The following is a 22,587-nucleotide window of genomic DNA, read 5'->3' on the forward strand; positions in this document are numbered from 1 at the left end:
CCCCATCAGTCTTCTTACCACATCTTCTCCTCGCTGGTCTTCTCTTGGCTCTTCCAGTCCCCCAGGTCACGTCGCCTCCAGCCGGCCGGATCCTCCTCTTCCTGTGATGTAGCGTACATTCTCAGCATTCTGCTTCCTACAGGGCGATGTACGCTACATCACAGGAAATAGAAGAATCGTCCGACTGGAGGAGCCAGAAGATCGGCGAGGAGAAGATGCGGTAAGAAGACTGATGGGGGAGGAATAGGCAAGTATAGAATTTTTGTTTTTCCAATGACAGAACCCCTTTAAGGAGAGCACCTAGGAGGTGAGTGTGGAGACATAAAGCAAGCTCATCTGGGAAATATATGCAGATAAGGAAGATGGAACAAAACCTCTGCAGCGCCACCTACTGGATGACAGCATTTCTGCAAATCAATGTAAGACCCTTTAAACAAGTCTTTATAACAAGGAATTGTAGTGGCACTCCTGAAGTCAGCCAAATGTTCCCTTGGACTACAGACTGAGAGGCTGCATGCACAAGGAGTTGCGAGAGGGCGGAAGGGTTGAGAGGGCATGACTATGTAAACCCAGGTGCATCAGGGACAAAAGAGGACAAGGATGTGCCAGTGAGAGGACGGAGAAGAGAGGAAGAGACCTCCGAGGAAGGACTATGGGATAGGAACTGCTGCTACTTCCTCTTCCTGTATGCCAGAGGGCATAGAACTGTGCCCCACATTTAGGCACTGGCAACATCTAATGAAGTGTAATCACCACCAGCTGAGATAAAAGCTAGAAAGCCCCTGCATTCTCCAAGTACTCCCATTGGTCTTGTAATGAGCCAACACTAATGATTGTCTTGCGTGTCTTCAAGGCTCAAGCCAATGAGCTACCTAAGAGTATGGGCCCTTTTACATAGGACCACCTATTGGGTTCACATGCCGCACAGGTCGTCCCAGCGATAATTGTTCTTTTACTCAGGAATGAGCATCGATCAGTGAATGGAGGTAGAACGGATCGTGGATCATTCCGGCTCACCCGCTTCCATTCACAGTAAACAGGCAGTCATTCAAGTGATACTGCCTGTTTGCACAGGCCGAACCATCCTTTAGTTTTCTGCATGCAGAAACTGAACTACGAACCAGGAGCGGACATTCTTGTTCGGCATTGAGTCGCAGCGTCCATTAATACTGAACGACAATCATTCACATTCTGCTGGATGTGGGAATCTGAACGACTTATTCGTCGGCGTAAAAGGGCCGTAACGGTGAGTGTTTTACTGCAGTTGTAACAGGGTAGTACCGTCTAATTACTAGAGATGAGCGAACGTACTCGTTTCGAGTAATTACTCGATCGAGCGCCGCGATTTTCGAGTACTTCAGTGAAAAGATTTGGGGGGCGGCGCGGGGGGTAGCAGCGGGGAACAGGGGGGAGCCCTCTCTCTCCCCCCCACTCCCCGCTGCAACCCCCCACGGCGCCCCCCGAATCTTTTCGCCCGAGTACGGAAGTACTCGAAAATCGCGGTACTCGGGCGAAAAAGGGGCGTGGCCGAGTAGGCTTGCTCATCTCTACTAATTACGGTACTTGTTAGAGCGATGCTGTTTTTATTGTTTGAAGAATTGTACTCTTGGGGCTGGGGAGCAGATGACAGAGCTGCACAGCGGTAGTCTCAGAGGCGGCGGGGCTTATCTATTGCTATTGGGTTAGTTCTTTTCCTAATTTGTGCATTCCTTTCACTTTAAGGGCAGCATGGGTGATTCAGGGAAGAGCAGAGTCTGGCGCATTGACACACTTCTGGTATCCGGGTATTGCAGGATGTGGCAACAAGTTGAGCGGGAAAGAGCGGCGTGAAGTAGCTCCTCAAAAACAGACAGGCCAAAGAAGAGCCCATTTACACGGGTGTATACGTAAAACGGTGCATGGATCACACAGTGCGGTACCACCTTGGGAGCCGGATACCGCCAAGCATGGCAGCGATAGTCCACTAAGCATGAGAGCGTATCTCACACACACTGTCAAGCGCAGTGTGACTCGCTTCTTTTTTTTTTTTCACCCGCTCTGTCTCGTCAGACGACCATATATAAAAATATGCTTTATCCTGCACAGAGAACTAGTGTATTTTGCACATGTGCCTGCACAAGTACTGTGCGTACCTGCGCAGGCACCGCTCGTTCACACGGGAGGGGTAATTACCCCGCCCTGATTGAAATGGCTAGTTAGCCTAACGTGATGTTGCTGATCGCGGGTATACCCACGCGTGCAGATGTGTGTTTGCGCACCTCCCATAGACGTCTTTGGTGCACAAATATGCACAAAATAGAGCAGGTCCTATTTTTTCGCACCCATGATAACCACGGGCCAAAAAAAAGAAGTGTGAATGAACCCATTGAAATCAATAGGTTCTATTCTGCACGTGACACCGCCCATACTCAATGTATTGCGTATGGACAGCGTTAAATACGCGCCCCATAGAGAACAATAGGGCTGTTCTCGGGTGATACGTGGTGAAATAGCATGCTGCAATCTTTTTTACGCACTAAGGGCTTATTCTGACGGGCTGGGAGCAGTGCAATGAGCCCCCACCCCTATTTGCAATGGGAGGGGGTGGGACAGCGTGGGACTTAGCTCCACCCCCATTCCGCCCCTCCCATTGCAAACAGTGTTGAGGGGCGGAGAGGGGGTGGGAGCTCAGTGCACTGCTCCCGTTCTGGCCCACCTCCTCCCCCTGCAGAGAGGGACAGCGTATATCGTCCGGGCATGAAAACTTGGCCGATATAGGCATGTTGGAATAAGCCCATATCTACTCGCAATCTACATATGCTAGTATGAAAGGATCAATTAAAATCAACGTACTTTCATTGACCCAATTCACCTCTTACTATGCGGGCAAGCATTGCGTGTGTAATACGTAGTGAAATCACGCCCATGTCAATGAGCCCAAAGTCCAATGGACAGCCAACGGGGCAAGAGATTGTGACCCTATGGGCACAGAAGGCATTCTGAAATCTGCCGGACTTTGATCTTCTCACGGATCCTACCAGCTCCACTAAATCATAAACAGCCATAAATGGGAATCCAACTCTGGTAGGCCTGTTGTGCAATAGCCCAGTACCTGGGAGAACTTTTACTATACTCCGTCCATGAAACGGAGTCTGCTTATAGCTTTGTCAAACAGACTGTTCTTACGGCCAGATCACCGGCCTTGTTTGAAAGACTGACGGATATCATCAACCCATTTGGCAATATGTCTGGAGAAAGAGCCTCTATCGTGTACCCCAGGAGCTCTAGGTTTATGGTCATGTCATGGGGGCATTTTAAAGAGATACTGCAACAGCCAAAGCCCAGTCTAGAGTGGCCAGAGCCTGAGCATGAAGCCCTCCTCACATCCATACCCTAGATTGCTGATGATGCCACTATGACCCGGGTGAAGGTGCAAGCATCGGTACAGACAGGGTAGACCCTGAAGCCAACTCCAGTGCCACGAGCCGTCTCACCACCTTGGTCCCCTCTGGTGGACAGGGAGAGAGACCAGCCTTTTCCCGGATCCACTGCTTTAATAGAGCAGCCCAAAAATTGAGCTGTGTAGTTAGAGTGAGTAGGTGTTGGTAGATGTTGCCGTAGAGTGGATGCATCACCTACTGAAAACTGCGAGTAGGCCTCTACTAGTGTGAGTTTTAAGGTCCTGTGCCAGACTCTTGTGGCTGAACCAAGTCTTGGCTACTGTATTACAACCCAAGGAAACGGAGGAAGTAATTGTGCCTCCAAAAGTTGTACTATGAGCAGTCAAGCAAGCAACTGCTGCCACCCGTAACCCCCATATCGGCAACCCGGTCGTTCCATGCTACTGGTGCTGAGGAGAAGGTGAGCAGTGACCGCTATGCGGTCAACTCCTCTGTGTGGATTCTTGAATCGTGGTTCCCAAACCCTGACACCCAGGGGTTCCATAGTATAACAGCCTCTACTGGAACTGTGCATGACCATACAGGACTAATTCTAGGAAGGGAAATGCTGTATAAGAGTATAGGCGACTGGTTGCTGAGCCTGTCAAAGGAGAGCAAAATGTGATTGTTCTCAGCAAGAGAAACGACGTAATCTTGTAGATATGATACCTTTTAATGGCTAACAAAAATACATGATGTAATAATAGCGAGCTTTCGTACCAACGCAGGGTACTTCTTCCGGCTTAAATGGATTGGATCTGAAGAGGCATGCATATTTATACACACTTATAACATACATACTTATGACAAGGCACAGATATGGATGTGATTGGTTCGCACTTAAAAGGAATTCTGCAAACCAGAAAACAAACTTTTTTTGTCTAGGCACTGATAGCGGAGTGAAAGTTTTATGGTCTCTAAATTACTGTTGGAGGGGGGGGGAAAGGTCAACAGGCCTGGCCGGAGTCGCACTTTGGACAAATACATAGACTCCTTTAGGCATGCAGTGCAATCCACTATACTGGACAAGCATGGAAGTGAAACATTTAATATCAATATGCAGGAAAGAAGGGCCATCCATGCACTTAAGAGCAACAAGGAAATCACAATTAAGCCTGCAGATAAGGGTGGTGCTATAGTCCTCATGAACACATCGGACTACAAAAAGGAAGCAAACAGACAGCTGACGGACACCAGATACTACACTAAACTGAATCAAGACCCGACTCAGAAATATGTGAGGGAATTGAGAAGGGTCATTAGAAGCCTGTCTGTGGGCTCCACAAAACTTCTGGACTTGATACCGGAGAACCCCAAGGTGGGGACATTCTACATGCTTCCAAAACTACACAAAGCTGGCAACCCAGGAAGACCGATTATCTCAGGTGTGGGAACCCTCACTGAAGGAATCTCAGGATGGGTGGAAGGCATCCTCAAACCACTGGTGAGAAACACAACCAGCTACCTGCAAGACACCACGGACCTACTGAACAAACTGTCAACCGTAGGTCCCCTCCCCAATGGCACCATCCTGGCCACTATGGATGTGGAATCCTTATATTCCAACATCCCACACGAGGATGGACTGACTGCCTGCCAGGCGCACCTTGAGGCCAATGGGGTCGCCTCTGATGCAGTGCTACAACTCACAAGATTCATTCTCACACACAATTATTTCTCCTTTGGCAAAGAGAAATTCCTGCAACTCACAGGGACTGCCATGGGCAGTAAAATGGCACCGCAATATGCCAACCTTTTTATGGCAAAACTGGAGAGTGACTTTCTGGCCTCTTGCCCCAGCAAACCATTGGCCTACTTCCGCTACATTGATGACATCATGATCATCTGGACCAACACCGAACAAGAATTAATAAAATTCCATGAAAGATTCAATGCATTCCACCCCACCATAAACCTGACATTAAGCTACTCGCATACAGAAATCAACTTTTTGGACACCACCATAAAGATTTCAAATAACTCAATACAGACATCCCTGTACCGAAAACCGATTGATCGGCCCACATACCTCAGATGGGACAGTTTCCATCCTAAACACATCAAAAAGTCCATTGTCTACAGCCAGGCCATCAGATACAACCGGATCTGCTCCAACCCAACAGACAGAGAGGAACATTTACACCATCTTAAAAGAACATTTATAAATCAGGGCTACCATCCCACCTCAATTGATGACCAAATCACCAGAGCCACCAGGATACCCAGAAGTCAACTACTCCAATACAAGGAGAAGGAAAGAAACAATCGTGTGCCTCTAGTAGTGACCTACAATCCGCAACTAGAGGTACTAAGGAAAACCGCAAGAAAACTCCACCATACCCTGCACAAGGATGACCGTCTGAAAACCATATTCCCGGACCCTCCGCTTCTGTGTTACAGGCAACCTCCTAACTTGAGGAACTTTATAATCAGGAGTGCATTGTCCTCTGACACACAAATAAGAACTTATCCCTGTAATGTAAGGAGCTACAAGACCTGCTCACATGTACTGACTGCGGACAGGATACGGATCCCCAACACACAGCAGGACTATAAGATCCAGGGGACATTCACATGTTCCTCGTCCAATGTTGTGTACCTGATCATGTGCAGTAAATGTCCTGTTAGGGGTCTTTATGTTGGAGAAACAGGACAGAAACTCAAAGCCAGGATGAGATCTCATCGCCACACGATTGAACACAGAAGAAGAGAATTACCTGTGGCCGAACACTTCTCTAACCATGGACATGACATAGGAGATATGAGAGTTTTGATATTGAAGGGTGGTTTCAAGTCACAAAACCACAGAAGAATTTGGGAGTATAAATTGATAACAACCTTTGACACGCTGAATACTGGGTTAAATTATTCCCCAGGATTTATGCGTGAATGGGAGGTGTGAGACTTGATTGCACAGATAAGACCCCCATCAACAGTAATTCAGGGACCATAAACTTTCACTCCCTTATCAGTATTTAGCTAAAAATGTTTGTGTATCTCCTATAACAATTCGAGCCTGTTGACCTTTCCCCCCCCCCCTCCAACAGTAATTTAGGGACCATAAAACTTTCACTCCGCTATCAGTGCCTAGACAAAAAAAGTTTGTTTTCTGGTTTGCAGAATTCCTTTTAAGTGCGAACCAATCACATCCATATCTGTGCCTTGTCATAAGTATGTATGTTATAAGTGTGTATAAATATGCATGCCTCTTCAGATCCAATCCATTTAAGCCGGAAGAAGTACCCTGCGTTGGTACGAAAGCTCGCTATTATTACATCATGTATTTTTGTTAGCCATTAAAAGGTATCATATCTACAAGATTACGTCGTTTCTCTTGCTGAGAACAATCACATTTTGCTCTACTGGCTAACACGGTACCAGATCTTTGTTGTCAAAGGAGAGGTATTGACTAGCCACCATGAAAACCTAACACATGTGCTTGTTGTAGGGCGAGCTCTACGTAGAGGGGGCGCCTTTGAAACCTATGAAGGCACATCGGTTTGACAGAATAGTCGGCATAGATGGTGAGAGAATCCCGTGTAGTTGAGTTCCCCAGGCATGCATTCCCTTTAACCAAAGCTGAGTAGAATATAACGTATGATAAAGGGAACGTGCCTCGCCGGTTTGGTTCCTCCGTGTGTGCAATAGCCTTCCACATATGTCTGACATTACGGCATTGACATGAATAAGGCTGAATAACAATACCAATCTCAGTCTATAGACATGAGTGGTGCTGTTTGTGGAAGACAGCAACCATGTTTTTTCAATATCATTCAATCCCTTCAAGAAAATGTAACTGTTTCGGTTTTGCTGATGTTTGTATTGCTTATGTTAGATATGGTCTGCACCTTTAATGGGGGAGAGAGTGAGCTGACCGAGTCTCTGCGCAGGACAGGAAGTTCTAAGTGTAAGGGTTCCTGCACACTTGCAATTGACAATTGTCAATGGGACTTTCTAATGTTAAAAACACATCGCAAGTTTGTGCTTTGCAATTTTTGGGCGATACGTTTTTAACATTAGAAAGCCCCATTGACAATCGCGCTTAAAAAATGCAGCGATATCGCAGCATTAAAAAAATTTAAGTGGGTCTTCACCCTAAGGCAGCTATGCTGCATGCTCAGTAGCTGGGGATACTCCCTGGAGTAACCCTACGGGCATTTGGGCTCTTTATTGGGCTTAGATTGTTGATAAGTGTGGTTCGCAGAAGTTGAGTTCCCAAGCAGAGGCTATGTTCACCTCACTCCTACCCCCGCATCGCATCATAATTTGTACAGACATTACTGGCAGTTTCCACCATTAACCATTCGGTCCAGAAGTGGGCACAGGGAAGTATGTGAGCACCGATGCCCAGCAGCTTGTGACTATTAACCCCTTAACGACTGCCGATACGCCTTTTGACGGCCTACCGCGTCGGGGGATGTATGAAGAGAGATCGAGGGGCAATCTCTCCTCATACAGTGCGGGCGCCGGCTGTTTCTTATAGCCGATATCCAACGGCAACAGCCGATAAGCTGCGTGGCTGTTAACCTTTTAAATGCCGCTGTCAGTTCGAACGATGTTCGGGGATCCCGTACGGCCCCCTGCTGGGATATCGCACGGAGTTGTGGGGGTGTCATGGCAGCTGGGGGCCTTTTGAAAGGCCTCAGAGCAGTCATGGCAGAATGCCTATCAAGCCATGCCCGTGGGGTGGTTTGATAGACTGCCTGCCTGATAGCAGGAGCGATCAAAGCATCGCAAGTTGTTGTCCCCTGTGGGGACTAAAAAAAATACATAAGAATAAGATCAATAAAGTTTTACTAATTATTATTATTAAAAAAAGAAAAAGTAATATATGTTTACAAAACCCCCCTTTTGCCATATTAATCATAAAATCTAAATAAAACAAAAATACATATTTGGTATCGCTGCATCCGTAAAAGTCCGATCTATCAAAGTAATGCATTATTTATCCCGCAAGATGAATGTCATCAGAAAAAAAAAATGAAGAACGCCAGAAATGCGCTTTTTTGGTCACCCTGTCTCCAAGAAAAAATACAACAAAAAATGATCAAAAAGTCAAATATATTCCAAAATGGCACCAATGTAAACCACAGGACGTCCCACAAAAAATGAGCCCTTGCACAATTATGTCGATGGAAAAATAAAAAAGTTATTGCGCGAAGAAGATGGCGGCAGAAAATAATTTAAAAAATTAGATATCTTTGAAAAAAAATACAAGTAGTACAGCAAAAAAAAAACTACCTATGTTTGGTATCGTAGTAATCGTACTGACCCATAGAATAAAGTTAACGTGTCTTTTTTGTTGCAGTTTGTGCGCCGTAGAAACAGGACGCAACGAAAGATGGCGGAATTTAAATTTTTTTTCCATTTCTCTCCACTTAAAATTTTTAAACGTTTTTCAGTACATTATATGGTACATTAAATAGTACCATTAAAGAATACACCTCGTTCCGCAAACAACAAGCCCCCATACAGCGACATCGATAGATAAATAAAGAAGTTACAATTTTTTAAAAGGGGGGAGGAGAAAACGAAAATGGAAAAACGGAGAAAAAAAAAGCTTGGTCACTAAGGGGTTAAAAGACGATTTACCCGCCCAGCTGGCATCATGGTAACCATCACAAATAGGGTGAACCATATATAAGAAACATTCCATAAGACAGAACTCATACATTTGTTTGGTTGCTAAACTGTTTTTATTAAAAGTTATTGCGCAGCACCATGGCCTCCCGAGTTTATACTTCAGACAGTTGGCACCTGCGGGTTCCTGCCTTGTCGCAGGCCTGACCCCAACCCGGTGTAGCCTGATCCGGGGCACGAGGACCTGTTACCATCAAGGGCGTAACTATAGAGGGTGCAGGGGATGCGGTCGCACCCGGGCCCAGGAGCCTTAGGGGGCCCATAAGGCCTCTCTTCTCCATATAGGTAACCCAGTACTATGAGTAAAGCATTATAGTTGGGGGCCCTGTTACAGGTTTTGCATCGGGGCCCGGGAGCTTCAAGTTACGCCTCTGGTCACCATCGTCTATCTATGTGGACTGGGTAACCCTTGGCCCATGCCAGTCCATTCCTAGGTCTCTACTACCCCCTCAGGAGCTCGGGGATTCTCCATCACCTGACCCCAGCCTTGGCACGAAGAGCAGGGCACTATACTGTATAGTCATATATACCAGATTCAGTCAGGTCTGTCCTGCGTTTCCTCTAACCTTCAGCTCTCACCCGTCTCACTCATTCATAAGTCACAGGGCTCAGTGAAGCCGACAAGCAGCAATGATTTAGGCGTTTACCAGTGTTAACAGCTGGCTGCTCCCAGATGGCATTTTAAGGAGGAAATTAAACTGTGTTGAGAGAGTCGGGCAATGCCCATAAAAGAAAGGCTGCCTGTACTTACTCATGATTATCGCATTGAATGAAGGCGTTTACCATATATTATAGCCGGCGCCAGGCAGAGTGCAGAGGGTTTATAGACGCCAGCGTCTCCCTGTCCAGATACAAATATTAGCTGTTCCATGGACACATCCTTATGGGAGGAGGTTAGAATGTACAGATATCATCATTCACATTACCGGAAGCAGACAAAGACCATCACAGACCATTGATTCCCAATCTAATTACCATTGGGGAACTCCTGACTTTTTTTCTATATATAGGGGACCCTCAGGAAATTCATTGTATTATCTATATTCAGGTGGGGATTTGCTGCCTGCTCTTCCTGCCCCCTGCGAAGCATCTTTGCGCAGATTACCATCACTATTGCACAGCCTTAGATTAGATGGCACCCTGTGCATAAATTTTTTTTTGCCAGCCCCCCTCCCTCCCTCCATCATGAGAAAAAGTCTATATAATCGCAGTGATAGACGGTCTGACTGTATCCGTGTCTTCTGCGTTCGCAGAAAGCAGCATACCCGCACTAAAACAGATCAGTGAATAAATATTGTATCAGAACCAAGCTCACTGCATAAATACAGCACCAGAACCAAGCACAGAGAATAAATACTGTACCAGAATCAAGCTCAGTACATTGATACGATTCCAGAATCAAGCTGAGTATATTGATACAATGCAAGAACCAAGCTCACTGCATAAATACAGCACCAGAACCAAGCACAGAGAATAAATACTGTACCAGAATCAAGCTCAGTACATTGATACAATGCAAGAACCAAGCTCAGTACATAAATACAGCACTGGAACCAAGCACAGTACATAGATACAGCACCATAATCAAGCTCATAAGATAAATACAGTAGCAGAACTAAACAATTGTGTTAGAACATCAGAGTGGAGGAGACAGTGCCAGGAGGAGGGCGATTATGTAGCTTCAGAAGACGTTGCCACACACAGGAAGAGGATCATATGACCAGGTGGACCTAAAGTGGACAATCACTCCCAAACTAGTTAAAGGAGATGTCTCGAGGAAGCAGTGAATTTTTTTTTTTGCCCAGTCCCCCTAATTAAACATACATTACTAATTACCCCTGTAAATGACTTTCCTAGCTGGTTTCTACTTACCGCTCCAGCGTTTCAGCAACTTATAAAACTTTTTCCCAAGATGGCCGCCAGCTCTTTTCACATCGCTTGCTGTAGCCCGACGTGCGCGCTCCCGAGACGCTACCAGCTGTGTCTCCATGGCAACCAGACGCCCCGCAGCCGCCGACCGGACCCCTGGAGTGAACACGGCCGACCTGTCACCCACCGCCAGGCAGAAGGTAACCGGCGCAGCCCCCCCCCATCACAGCGGCAGCCCCCCCGGCCCAGCGACAGCCCCCCCCCCCCCCCGGCCCAGCGCTAGTTCCCCTATCACAGCGGCAGCCCCCCCCGGCCCAGTGCTAGTTCCCCCGGCGCAGCGACAGCCCCCCCGGCCCAGCGACAGCCCCCCCCGGCCCAGCGCTAGTTCCCCCGGCGCAGCGACAGCCCCCCCCGGCCCAGCGACAGCCCCCCCCCGGCCCAGCCCGGCGCAGCGGCAGCCCCCCCGGCCCATCACTTACCAGGACGGCGGGACAGCTGGACAGCTGGGCGGCTTCTCCGGACAGCTCGGCAGCTCTGCACCTTCCTCTAACAGAGGAAGGTACAGAATGGCCGCTCCAGCGCGCTCCCGAGCAGTGACAGCTCGTCTGCGCATGCGCAGAAGAGCTGTAGCGGGGAGCACACTGAAGCGGCTCGTGCTGAATGGAGAAGAACGGACTGCGCAAGCGCGTCTAAAAAAGCAAGCTGCGGGCGAATTTAGACGGAACCATGGAGACGAGGACGCTAGCAACGGAGCAGGTAAGTGGAATAACTTCTGTATGGCTCATATTTAATGCACGATGTATATTACAAAGTGCATTAATATGGCCATACGGAAGTGTATAACCCCACTTTGTTTCGCGAGACCACCCCTTTAAGGCCAGCCATGCGACTGCAAAATGAATAGCTCTGATGGTATTATACGTAAGACATTACCATAAGAAATTGTTCTACCCTACATATACATTAGAGGATTAGTTTCTGCTTCATTGACCACAGTGGCAAGTAGTGCAGAGGTTCAATAGCTATGGCCAGAACAAGGGGTAAGTGTCCACCTAGATCACCAATTAGCGTGCAAGGATTATGCATTTAACAGCTATCATGTTGAATTTCAGTGACCAGGAGTAGGTGTACAACCCCTGCCTTTGGCATCAAGAGAGCTTGTCCTGCCCTGTTACTATGTTACCTCCTGGGTAAAGAAAAAGCATCAAAAACTACGGTCCTAGATCGGCAGGGATGTGGTGACATGAACCCGCACCAGAAAGAGGGGCCTTTGGTAAGTTTAAATTGAACCCCTTAGCTGGTACTGGTTAATGCCCACGCATCCCTTCCCATTTGGGACTTTTTTTTTTTTTTGCTGCTGCTTACCTGTACCCATCCCCTTCCATTATCCTTAAGCCTACTTCCCACCCCTTGTTTATTGCCATTAACCACAGAGAAGAAAACCCTAAGTAGGTCCTCAGTAATGATAAGTTGGTCACCCACTCTCCAAGAACCCCATAACAGCCACATTGTATGCATGCCCTCTCCACTGACAGCTGTTGACTCTTAGCTACTCCACTACATGAACAGATTGCATTTAGTGATGTCACTTGGTGGGCATGGTGATGTCATTCATACAGTGGGCATGCTGAGCTCGTTCCAGGGCACACCTTTTCTAATTATATCATCTTCTCAACTTTATGATAAACAAATCAGGACTTTACCTCCCACGAAATTGTTCTCAACGTAGTCTATGATCTGGTTATAGTCACTTATGATGTTATCTCCATGGATTACTACTGGCACTTCCTCCCCAAGATTGAGTCTCATGAACCATGGCTCTTTCTGTTCTGCCAAGGGCAGGCTGACATCTCGCTCGTCACATGGTAAACCTTTCTCTGAAATCACCAGACGTATCTGTAAGAGGAGAAGAAGAAGCTGTTATTACATACAAAAACATGTCCATTATGACTAAAAGCTGTAGTGTGGAGGAGGCTCTTCTAGTGCTAAAGTAATTCCGCCATCACCGTTTTAGATCTTAAGCTGCTACCACAGTGGTTTGGGGCACATTAACTGCTTACTTTATTTCATGGCGCCCTATATGCAACTTGACTCGACTCCATGACTCTGTAGCTCACATCATCCTCTATTTATGTACGCCCCTTCCCCTTGCAGCTGACGCCAGTGCAAGCCACAGTGATATCCCGCGCTTCTACTGTGTGGCCCTCCGTCCCACCAGGAATGGATATGCGCAATGACCAGGCTTGTGCAGATGGCAGCAGGGAGAGGCGGCCAAGCAGCGGAAGGGGCATGCAAAATTAGAGGATGGCGGGACTCAGGTCTCCAGCGCCCTGCCTCTGTGACTTGAAGCAGGCCAATTTGTATACAGGAAACCATGAAAAAAGTAAATTTTTGTGTTAATGCACATTCTACTGGTTTTCACACCCATGTGTCCAGAGTGGGTTAAATGTGCCCCAAATCGGTGGTGGCTTAAGATTGAAAAATCTGATGACAGAATCCTTAAGTGTTTCAGTTACCTACACTGAATGCACATTTTTTTAAAGATCCCCATCTAATAGCGAGTTGGACCTCCTCCTTAGAGTTGCAGCAATTCGTTGTAGTGTCCATGACACAGATATCAGAGGACCCAAGAAACCCTTCCCCACACCATTATTCCACCTCCGACAGCTTGACAGGAAGGGGTCATCGATTTATACTGCTCGTACCAAATTCTGACCTCCCATCATTACGGTGCAACAGAAATCTGGACTCTTTTGATCAGGGAATGTTTTTCCACTGCTGATATAATTTTTTGTGCTCTTTTGCCCGCTGAAACTGGTTGTCTGCTGTTATAGCCCATTGTTAGGTATAGCAGACAAGTCTGCTGCTCTGCCCTGTCTGTTATGTGAGTTTGTATTTATTTTGCTCCAGCATCTTCGGAGTTAACGGTTCCTGACTCCTCCATCCAGCTGGAGGCTGTTTGCCAATCACTCCACTATATAGCTTCCCCAGAGCTGCTATCCAGTGCTTCCGGGTTGTTGTTGTACTCCTATGATGGCTTGTGGCTGCTGCTCCTGCAGTCTCTCTGTGACAACTGATCTCAAGTCTGCTGTAGCTGTAAGCCACTTGTGCTTTATCCAGATCTTCTGTTCCTACTCACATCCTTGGTTTCTGTTGCAACTTGGTATGTTCTGTCCGGTCAGGGTCTTGACAGGGTTATTCAGCTCCCAGGTTCCAGTTCGGGGCCGTCCTTATCGGGACGATTACTCCACTCTGTTAGGCAGGGACTTCATTACCCCACTCCGGCACAGGGCTAGCTCAGTCACAGTCTCTGCCTGGCACCAAGCTACATGCCTAGTAGTGAGCATCTAGTCTCTGGGTCAGCTGTCAGTCCTTCCAGGTCGGTTCTCCTGCTCGGGGGGACAATACAGTGGTTCCACATCCAAATATGCAACACCCATCCGTGCTAAGGAACTATGGGTCTGCATTTGTACATGTTAATTACCAGTGTTGTATTTAGCTGCTCCTGTCTGTTCATCAGAACGATTCCTGACATCCTCCTCTGACCCCTTTTGGCAAAGATTTATTTCAGTCTACAGGATCCCCTTTCACTGGATGTTTTTCCTTGATCATACGATTCTCAGTATACTCTCCTCACTGTTGCATGAGGAAACCACACAAAGTTGGCAGTGAAGTCCTGTCCCTGGCTAGTCTAGCATTGATGATCAGTCCTCGTTGGAAGTCCCTCAGATTGCTGGATGTTCGTATTCTTTTGTGAGCTCACACTAACATTGAGTTTTCATTACCAGACAACCCCTTTAATTGTTAGAGATCCAAGAGCATGTTGCCTGACTAGATATATTCCTACATATTTGGATCGAGCCCATCTGTTTCGTTCTACTATTTCTTTACTCATTGGCATAATCTACATATCATTATCGGAAAGCAGAGCGCATCATCGTACAGTGACAGGCGCTAATTTATAGTAATGCACCTGGCAATTCAGAGCTACATAAAATAAATCTGTTTTTCGGCATGACATTTCAAAGTCTATGTCACTATTTTCCTTTTGTGACATTAAAGAGCGATTTCAGTCACAACTGATATTAATAACAATGATACAGTGAACATTCATATATTAAAGAAACACTCCGGGCATAGCTCATAGTCTGTATTATGTCTGGTGAGGGGTCTCTGGGGACAGAGGATGAAATAGGAAGTTGGAGATCATCAAAGAGAGATTCCCTGGGAGCCGTGCTCATTTACATTTATGATTATTGTTACCCCAGCACTTTGAATGAGTTTCCAAAGTGGAAGGAGTTAATGAGTGTAATAACTCCTCCAACTCAAAGAAGTGGTCAACATGGAGTATTTTTATTTTTTACCCACCAACAACAGTAAGAGTTATAATACATTGCTATGACTAGTATAACAATGACATATGCTTATAACTACTATAATACTGCCCCCTATGTACAAGAATATAACTACTATAATTCTGCACCTATGTACAAGAATATAACTACTATAATACTGCCTCTATGTACAAGTATATAACTACTATAATACTGCCTCCTATGTACAAGAATATAACTACAATAATACTGCCTCCTATGTACAAGAATATAACTACTATAATACTGCCCCCTATGTACAAGAATATAACTACTATAATACTGCCTCCTATGTACAAGAATATAACTACTATAATACTGCCTCCTATGTACAAGAATATAACTACTATAATACTGCCTCCTATGTACAAGAATATAACTACTATAATACTGCCTCCTATGTACAAGAATATAACTGCTATAATACTGCCTCCTGTGTACAAGAATATAACTACTATAATACTGCCCCCTATGTACAAGAATATAACTACTATAATACTGCCCCGTGTACAAGAATATAACTACTATAATACTGCCTCCTATGTACAAGAATATAACTACTATAATACTGCCCCCTATGTACAAGAATATAACTACTATAATACTGCCCCCTATGTACAAGAATATAACTACTATAATACTGCCCCCTATGTACAAGAATATAACTACTATAATACTCCCCTATGTACAAGAATATAACTACTATAATACTGCCCCCTATGTACAAGAATATAACTACTATAATACTGTCCCCTATGTACAAGAATATACCTACTATAATTCTGCACCCTATGTACAAGAATATAACTACTATAATACTGTCGCCTATGTACAAGAATATAACTACTATAATACTGCCTCCTATGTACAAGAATATAACTACTATAATACTGCCCCCTATGTACAAGAATATAACTACTATAATTCTGCACCCTATGTACAAGAATATAACTACTATAATACTGCATCCTATGTACAAGACTATAACTACTATAATACTGCCTCCTATGTACAAGAATGTAACTACTATAATACTGCCCCTATGTACAAGAGTGTAACTACTATAATACTGCCTCCTATGTACAAGAATATAACTACTATAATACTGCCTCCTATATACAAGAATATAACTACTATAATACTGCCCCCTATGTACAAGAATATAACTACTATAATACTGCCCCCTATGTACAAGAATATAACTACTATAATACTGACCCCCGTGTACAAGAATATAACTACTATAATACTGCCCCCTATGTACAAGAATATAACTACTATAATACTGCCCCCTATGTACAAGAATATAACTACTATAATACTGCCCCTATGTACAAGAATATAACTACTATAATACTGCCCGCTATGTACAAGAATATAACTACTATAATACTGCCCGCTATGTACAAGAATATAACTACTATAATACTGCCCCCTATGTACAAGAATATAACTACTATAATACTGACCCCCGTGTACAAGAATATAACTACTATAATACTGCCCCCTATGTACAAGAATATAACTACCATAATACTGCCCCCTATGTACAAGAATATAACTACTATAATACTGCCTCCTATGTACAAGAATATAATTACTATAATACTGCCTCCTATGTACAAGAATATAACTACTATAATACTGCCCCCTATGTACAAGAATATAACTACTATAATACTGCCTCTATGTACAAGAATATAACTACTATAATACTGCTCCCTATGTACAAGAATATAACTACTATAATACTGTCCCCTATGTACAAGAATATAACTACTATAATACTGCCTCCTATGTACAAGAATATAACTACTATAATACTGCCTCTATGTACAGGAATATAACTACTATAATACTGCCTCTATGTACAAGAATATAACTACTATAATACTGCCCCCTATGTACAAGAATATAACTACTATAATACTGCCTCCTATGTACAAGAATATAACTACTATAATACTCCCCCTATGTACAAGATTATAACTACTATACTACTGCTCCTATGTACAAGAATATAACTACTATAATACTGCTCCCTATGTACAAGAATATAACTACTATAATACTGCCCCCTATGTACAAGAATATAACTACTATAATACTGCCCGCTATGTACAAGAATATAACTACTATAATACTGTCCCCTATGTACAGGAATATAACTACTATAATACTGCTCCCTATGTACAAGAATATAACTACTATAATACTGCCCCCTATGTACAAGAATATAACTACTATAATACTGCCTTCTATGTACAAGAATATAACTACTATAATACTGCCTCCTGTGTACAAGAATATAACTACTATAATACTGCTCCCTATGTACAAGAATATAACTACTATAATACTGCCCCCTATGTACAAGAATATAACTACTATAATACTGCCCGCTATGTACAAGAATATAACTACTATAATACTGTCCCCTATGTACAGGAATATAACTACTATAATACTGCCTTCTATGTACAAGAATATAACTACTATAATACTGCTCCTATGTGCAAAAATATAATTACTATAATACTGCCTCCCATGTACAAGGATATAACTGCTATAATACTGTCCCCTATGTACAGGAATATAACTACTATAATACTGCTCCCTATGTACAAGAATATAACTACTATAATACTGCCCCCTATGTACAAGAATATAACTACTATAATACTGCCTTCTATGTACAAGAATATAACTACTATAATACTGCCTCCTGTGTACAAGAATATAACTACTATAATACTGCTCCCTATGTACAAGAATATAACTACTATAATACTGCCCTCTATGTACAAGAATATAACTACTATAATACTGCCCGCTATGTACAAGAATATAACTACTATAATACTGTCCCCTATGTACAGGAATATAACTACTATAATACTGCCTTCTATGTACAAGAATATAACTACTATAATACTGCTCCTATGTGCAAAAATATAATTACTATAATACTGCCTCCCATGTACAAGGATATAACTGCTATAATACTGCCCCCTATGTACAAGAATATAACTACTATAATACTGCCCCCTATGTACAAGAATATAACTACTATAATACTGCCCGCTATGTACAAGAATATAACTACTATAATACTGTCCCCTATGTACAGGAATATAACTACTATAATACTGCCTTCTATGTACAAGAATATAACTACTATAATACCTCCCCCTATGTACAAGAATATAACTGCTATAATACTGCCCCCTATGTACAAGAATATAACTACTATAATACTGCCTCCTATGTACAAGAATATAACTACTATAATACTGCCTCTATGTACAGGAATATAATTACTATAATACTGCCCCCTATGTACAAGAATATAACTACTATAATACTACCTCCAATGCACAAGAATATAACTACTATAATACTGCCCCTATGTACAAGAATATAACTACTATAATACTGCCCCCTATGTACAAGAATATAACTACTATAATACTGCCTCTATGTACAAGAATATAACTACTATAATACTGCTCCCTATGTACAAGAATATAACTACTATAATACTGCCCCTATGTACAGGAATATAACTACTATAATACTGCCTCCTGTGTACAAGAATATAACTACTATAATACTGCCCCCTATGTACAAGAATATAACTACTATAATACTGCCCCTTATAAACATTTAATGAATATGGGTACATATATACAGATGAGTATATCCACTTTCCTTAGGAGACAAGTGAGTGTATAGCTGCAGTCTCTGCTTGCAGGCTCGTATCAAGGTGATGAGGTGACATCTACAAGCAGGTTTGTTAGGTGGATCATTCCCGTCCTTCACTGGTAATGTATTATGACTCTTAGTACTTGCTGTGGCTTTAGAAATAGCCATGACTGGGCACATTAGGAAAGTGTTCCATATGCTTTAATGCAGGGCAACAGCTGAATCAGGAATACTTGCTGAACAGATGCAGCAGAGCTGAGTGTGACATTTGACACGACTCTTGCAAGCTGAAATTAAATCCCCTTCCGCTTACATTCTGTGGTATAAAGCAGATAAAGGACCCCTGAAATCACCTCCATCGTGTAACCAATGCAGTATTATAGGGGAAGTAAAGGGTTATTTAAAGGAACTCTCCAGGGTAACCTAAAAAATATTCTAATAGCAGGTACCTTTATTAAAGGCAATATGTGAAATTTAAGTGACCCTCTGGTCCCAAGGCAAAATTCTCTCCAGGGACCGAAGGGAAAGTTATATTAGTGCGGTTGGCATTCTGTATCATCGTCCCTCTGCTCTTGTGGTTCTGAGCCCTGTTTTCAGTCATCCAAGATGGCCACCACAATCCTCTGCCTACCTAATCCACACTGAGCATTGGTAGTGTTGAACAATGCACGTTACCTGCTCTCTGACTGGCCAGCACTGCTCATGTGATCAACGCTGGCTAATCAGAGAGCAGTGTATAGTGTGTGTTGCGGTAGGGGCAGGCGACACAGGAATCGGGGTGAGATGCGGACACTGGGCTTACAAAAATCAGTAACACACTTCACTGTAGAACACGTGGTAGTGCCAGCCAACGTTTCAACCCAGCAATGGCGATTGCCCACAGACAGTCTGAAAGTAACACAAGTGTTGTCCAATTACTTGCAGCAACTGGTGGATGAATACGTTCCCCTGGTGTTGGCTCCAGCTCCAGTATTTTCACTACTTTGCAGGGACTACCCTTGTGCACACTCAGGCCTTTTCCTAAGGGCCGACCTCACTTACAGATCTCCAGCATGTTCAGTACTATAATGTAAGTGATGTCTGTTGGGGTAGCCCAATTCGCAGAGCTGGTGGACTATGTGAATCCTTTTGTAGCAGTCTCTCTAGCTGTAGGCCCTGCAGCTTTGTTCTGTTGTGTCTGTGTAAGTCTCTTTGTTGGTGTTTGGGTTCTTCTTTGCATTCTGTTCTCTGACGGGTGTCATTCTGGGTGTATTGCTGTTGGAACACGCCGGCGGGTGATTGGGGAGGGCTTTTATTTTCTCTTCACCTTGGACTCGGTGCTGTTTGATTGTTTCACTCAGTCTTTTCTTGGAAGCATGAGAGGTCAGTGCTGGGTGCAGTTGTTCCTTCGGAGTTTAGAGTCAGAGTTCTGCCTGCACCGTACAGATAAGTTCTGTGGATTTTTTTTGCTGTTTGTGGTGTGAGATCTTTTGGGTTGTTTTATCTTTATTTTCAGAGAGTACCTGAGGTCCCAGCATGAGTGAGTCTTTATCGAGACGGTCCATTCACTATTTAGGCAGGGACGTTCACATGGTAGAGTCCCTTAGGGAAAATTCCTGTTTATTTTATTTTTTTCTTTCCAATTAACCATTTGCGTTCCAGGATCTGTGGTGTTAACAGTTCCCGGGTGTTAATTTCAGTTACACAGTTAGCTGTTCTCTCAGCAATGCCTGTTCTGGTGCACCATGGAAGTGCGCTTCTCAAACGCCGGCTGCCTCCTTTTTTGTGCAACTGACAGGCACGGATTCTCCAGGACACGTTTCACATGGCTCCACAATCATTTGGCAGCTCTTGCTCCCAGAAATGCAGTCTATCTTAAGGCTCAGAATTGCTCTCCAGCTTGCAGCTCTCTATGATCTCAAGTCCTCCAGATCTCCCACCTGACCTCTACAGTCAATGGGAAGTTACATACAACATTCCATAGAGATATATATACAGACTGCAGTAATGTATGACAGTCAGTAGAGGTTGCCCGTACACCATCCACATTAAAAAACTATAGGAACCAAAGCAGAGCTATTTACAGCACAATCTCAAACCTTGGCTCCCTTCTTACATGTGCTTATGGCAGTTAGAAGATTGTGGTTAGTGTTGAGTGAACCAAAACAGTTGAATTTTTTGGGGGGTTGAACCTTGCTTCAAATTCAGTTTGGTGAGAACCTGAACCTTGAGCGGTTCACCTTGGCCAAAACCACCAAAAGAAAAAAAGGAACAAGAAGGGAAAGAAAGATAATGGAGAAGAAGGAAAAGAATGAGAAGGAAGAAGAAGAAGAAGAAGGAAAAACAAGAAGAAAGGAAAAGTGAGCAGAAGGAAAAAGGACGAGGGGGAAAGAAGAAGGACAAAGAAGTAGAAGAAGTAAAGAGAACAAGAAGGAAAAAGAAGAACAAAAAAAAGGATACAGTAGGGGAAATCAAATTTTCCTTCTTTCTTTTCCCCCCATTGCCTTAAAAACAGCTCCTAGGTGACCTAAGAGTTTTATACAGGGTTCTTATGTCTCTTATATAGTGTTATACTCCAGTTAGGGGGATTGGTGAAGTTCCGGTTCAGTTAGAAGTAATATTGGAGGGAACGGGACTTTTTGCTAAAATTTGGTGAACTGGAAGAACCAAAATCTTCAAAGGTTCATTCATCATTAATTACAGCGGCCATATTGGATAACTGAGTACAGGGCCGATCATAGAGACAACGGCAGACAATACGAACCCCCTCTGATCTCGAGAAAAAAATGATCACTTAAGGGTGTAGTATAGAATGTCTAAAATATGAAGGCAATGGACAAACGAATCTACACAGCCATACATTATTCTACACCAAACATCTATTCCCTTTAGTCGTGAGCATCTGCCCACTGCTAGGCCAGTAGCAACACAACCAATTACGGGAACCGAGACTAGATCTGGCGAGTGCATGTGTAAGACAAAGCTGCAAACTAAGAAATGTTCTTGTGCTAAGAAGGATGTACCGCGCAATTTAGACTGCTGCAATGAAGACAAGACTGAGGGTACACAAGGCACAAATGCTGCAGGTTTTCCTGAATTTTGGAGAATGTGCTGCATCTAAAGTGCAGGAGATTGAAGCGCATTACATTAAAGCCGCCTGCACACGGGCGGAAATCCCGCGGCGGGATTATCCGCGAGATTTCCGCCACTGAAAGCCTACATAGGAGTGCATTACAATACGCACTCCTATGCAGACGGCCGCGGCATGTCCTATTTCTGTGTGGGGCTCGCAGAGCCTCGCACAGAAACGTCACTCACCCGGCCGCCGACTCCGGTCTGCGCATGCGCCAGCTGCCCGGCAGCCGGCACATGACAGAGCCGGGGCCGCCAGGCGCGGGTGAGTACGCGCTCCTCCCTGCAGGCGCTGGGGTCGGGTCCCGCGGCGAGAATTCTCGCCGACGGATCCAACCCGCCCGTCTGCAGGCGGCCTTACATACAAAAAATCCCCACAAAATCTGCAGCACTATTGACTTGCAGTGAGGATTTTAAAGGGGTTGTCCAAGATAAAAAAAAAAGTTTTTTTTCCCAAAGGGGCCCCCAGT

The 22,587-nt window shown here is 44.3% G+C and overlaps 1 protein-coding gene across 1 annotated transcript in view; it reads right to left on the reverse strand.

Moving 5' to 3' along the window:
• Nucleotides 1–22,587, reverse strand: part of GDAP1L1 (ganglioside induced differentiation associated protein 1 like 1) — a 58,385-nt gene that overhangs the window by 17,389 nt on the left and 18,409 nt on the right. Inside the window, exon 2 of the mRNA XM_066588245.1 lies at nucleotides 12,632–12,824. Within this exon, the coding sequence (XP_066444342.1) occupies nucleotides 12,632–12,824 (193 nt within the window). The remainder of the gene's footprint in view (nucleotides 1–12,631; nucleotides 12,825–22,587) is intronic.

The sequence above is a fragment of the Eleutherodactylus coqui genome, chromosome 13 (assembly GCF_035609145.1).
Source record: "Eleutherodactylus coqui strain aEleCoq1 chromosome 13, aEleCoq1.hap1, whole genome shotgun sequence".
NCBI lineage: Eukaryota > Metazoa > Chordata > Amphibia > Anura > Eleutherodactylidae > Eleutherodactylus > Eleutherodactylus coqui.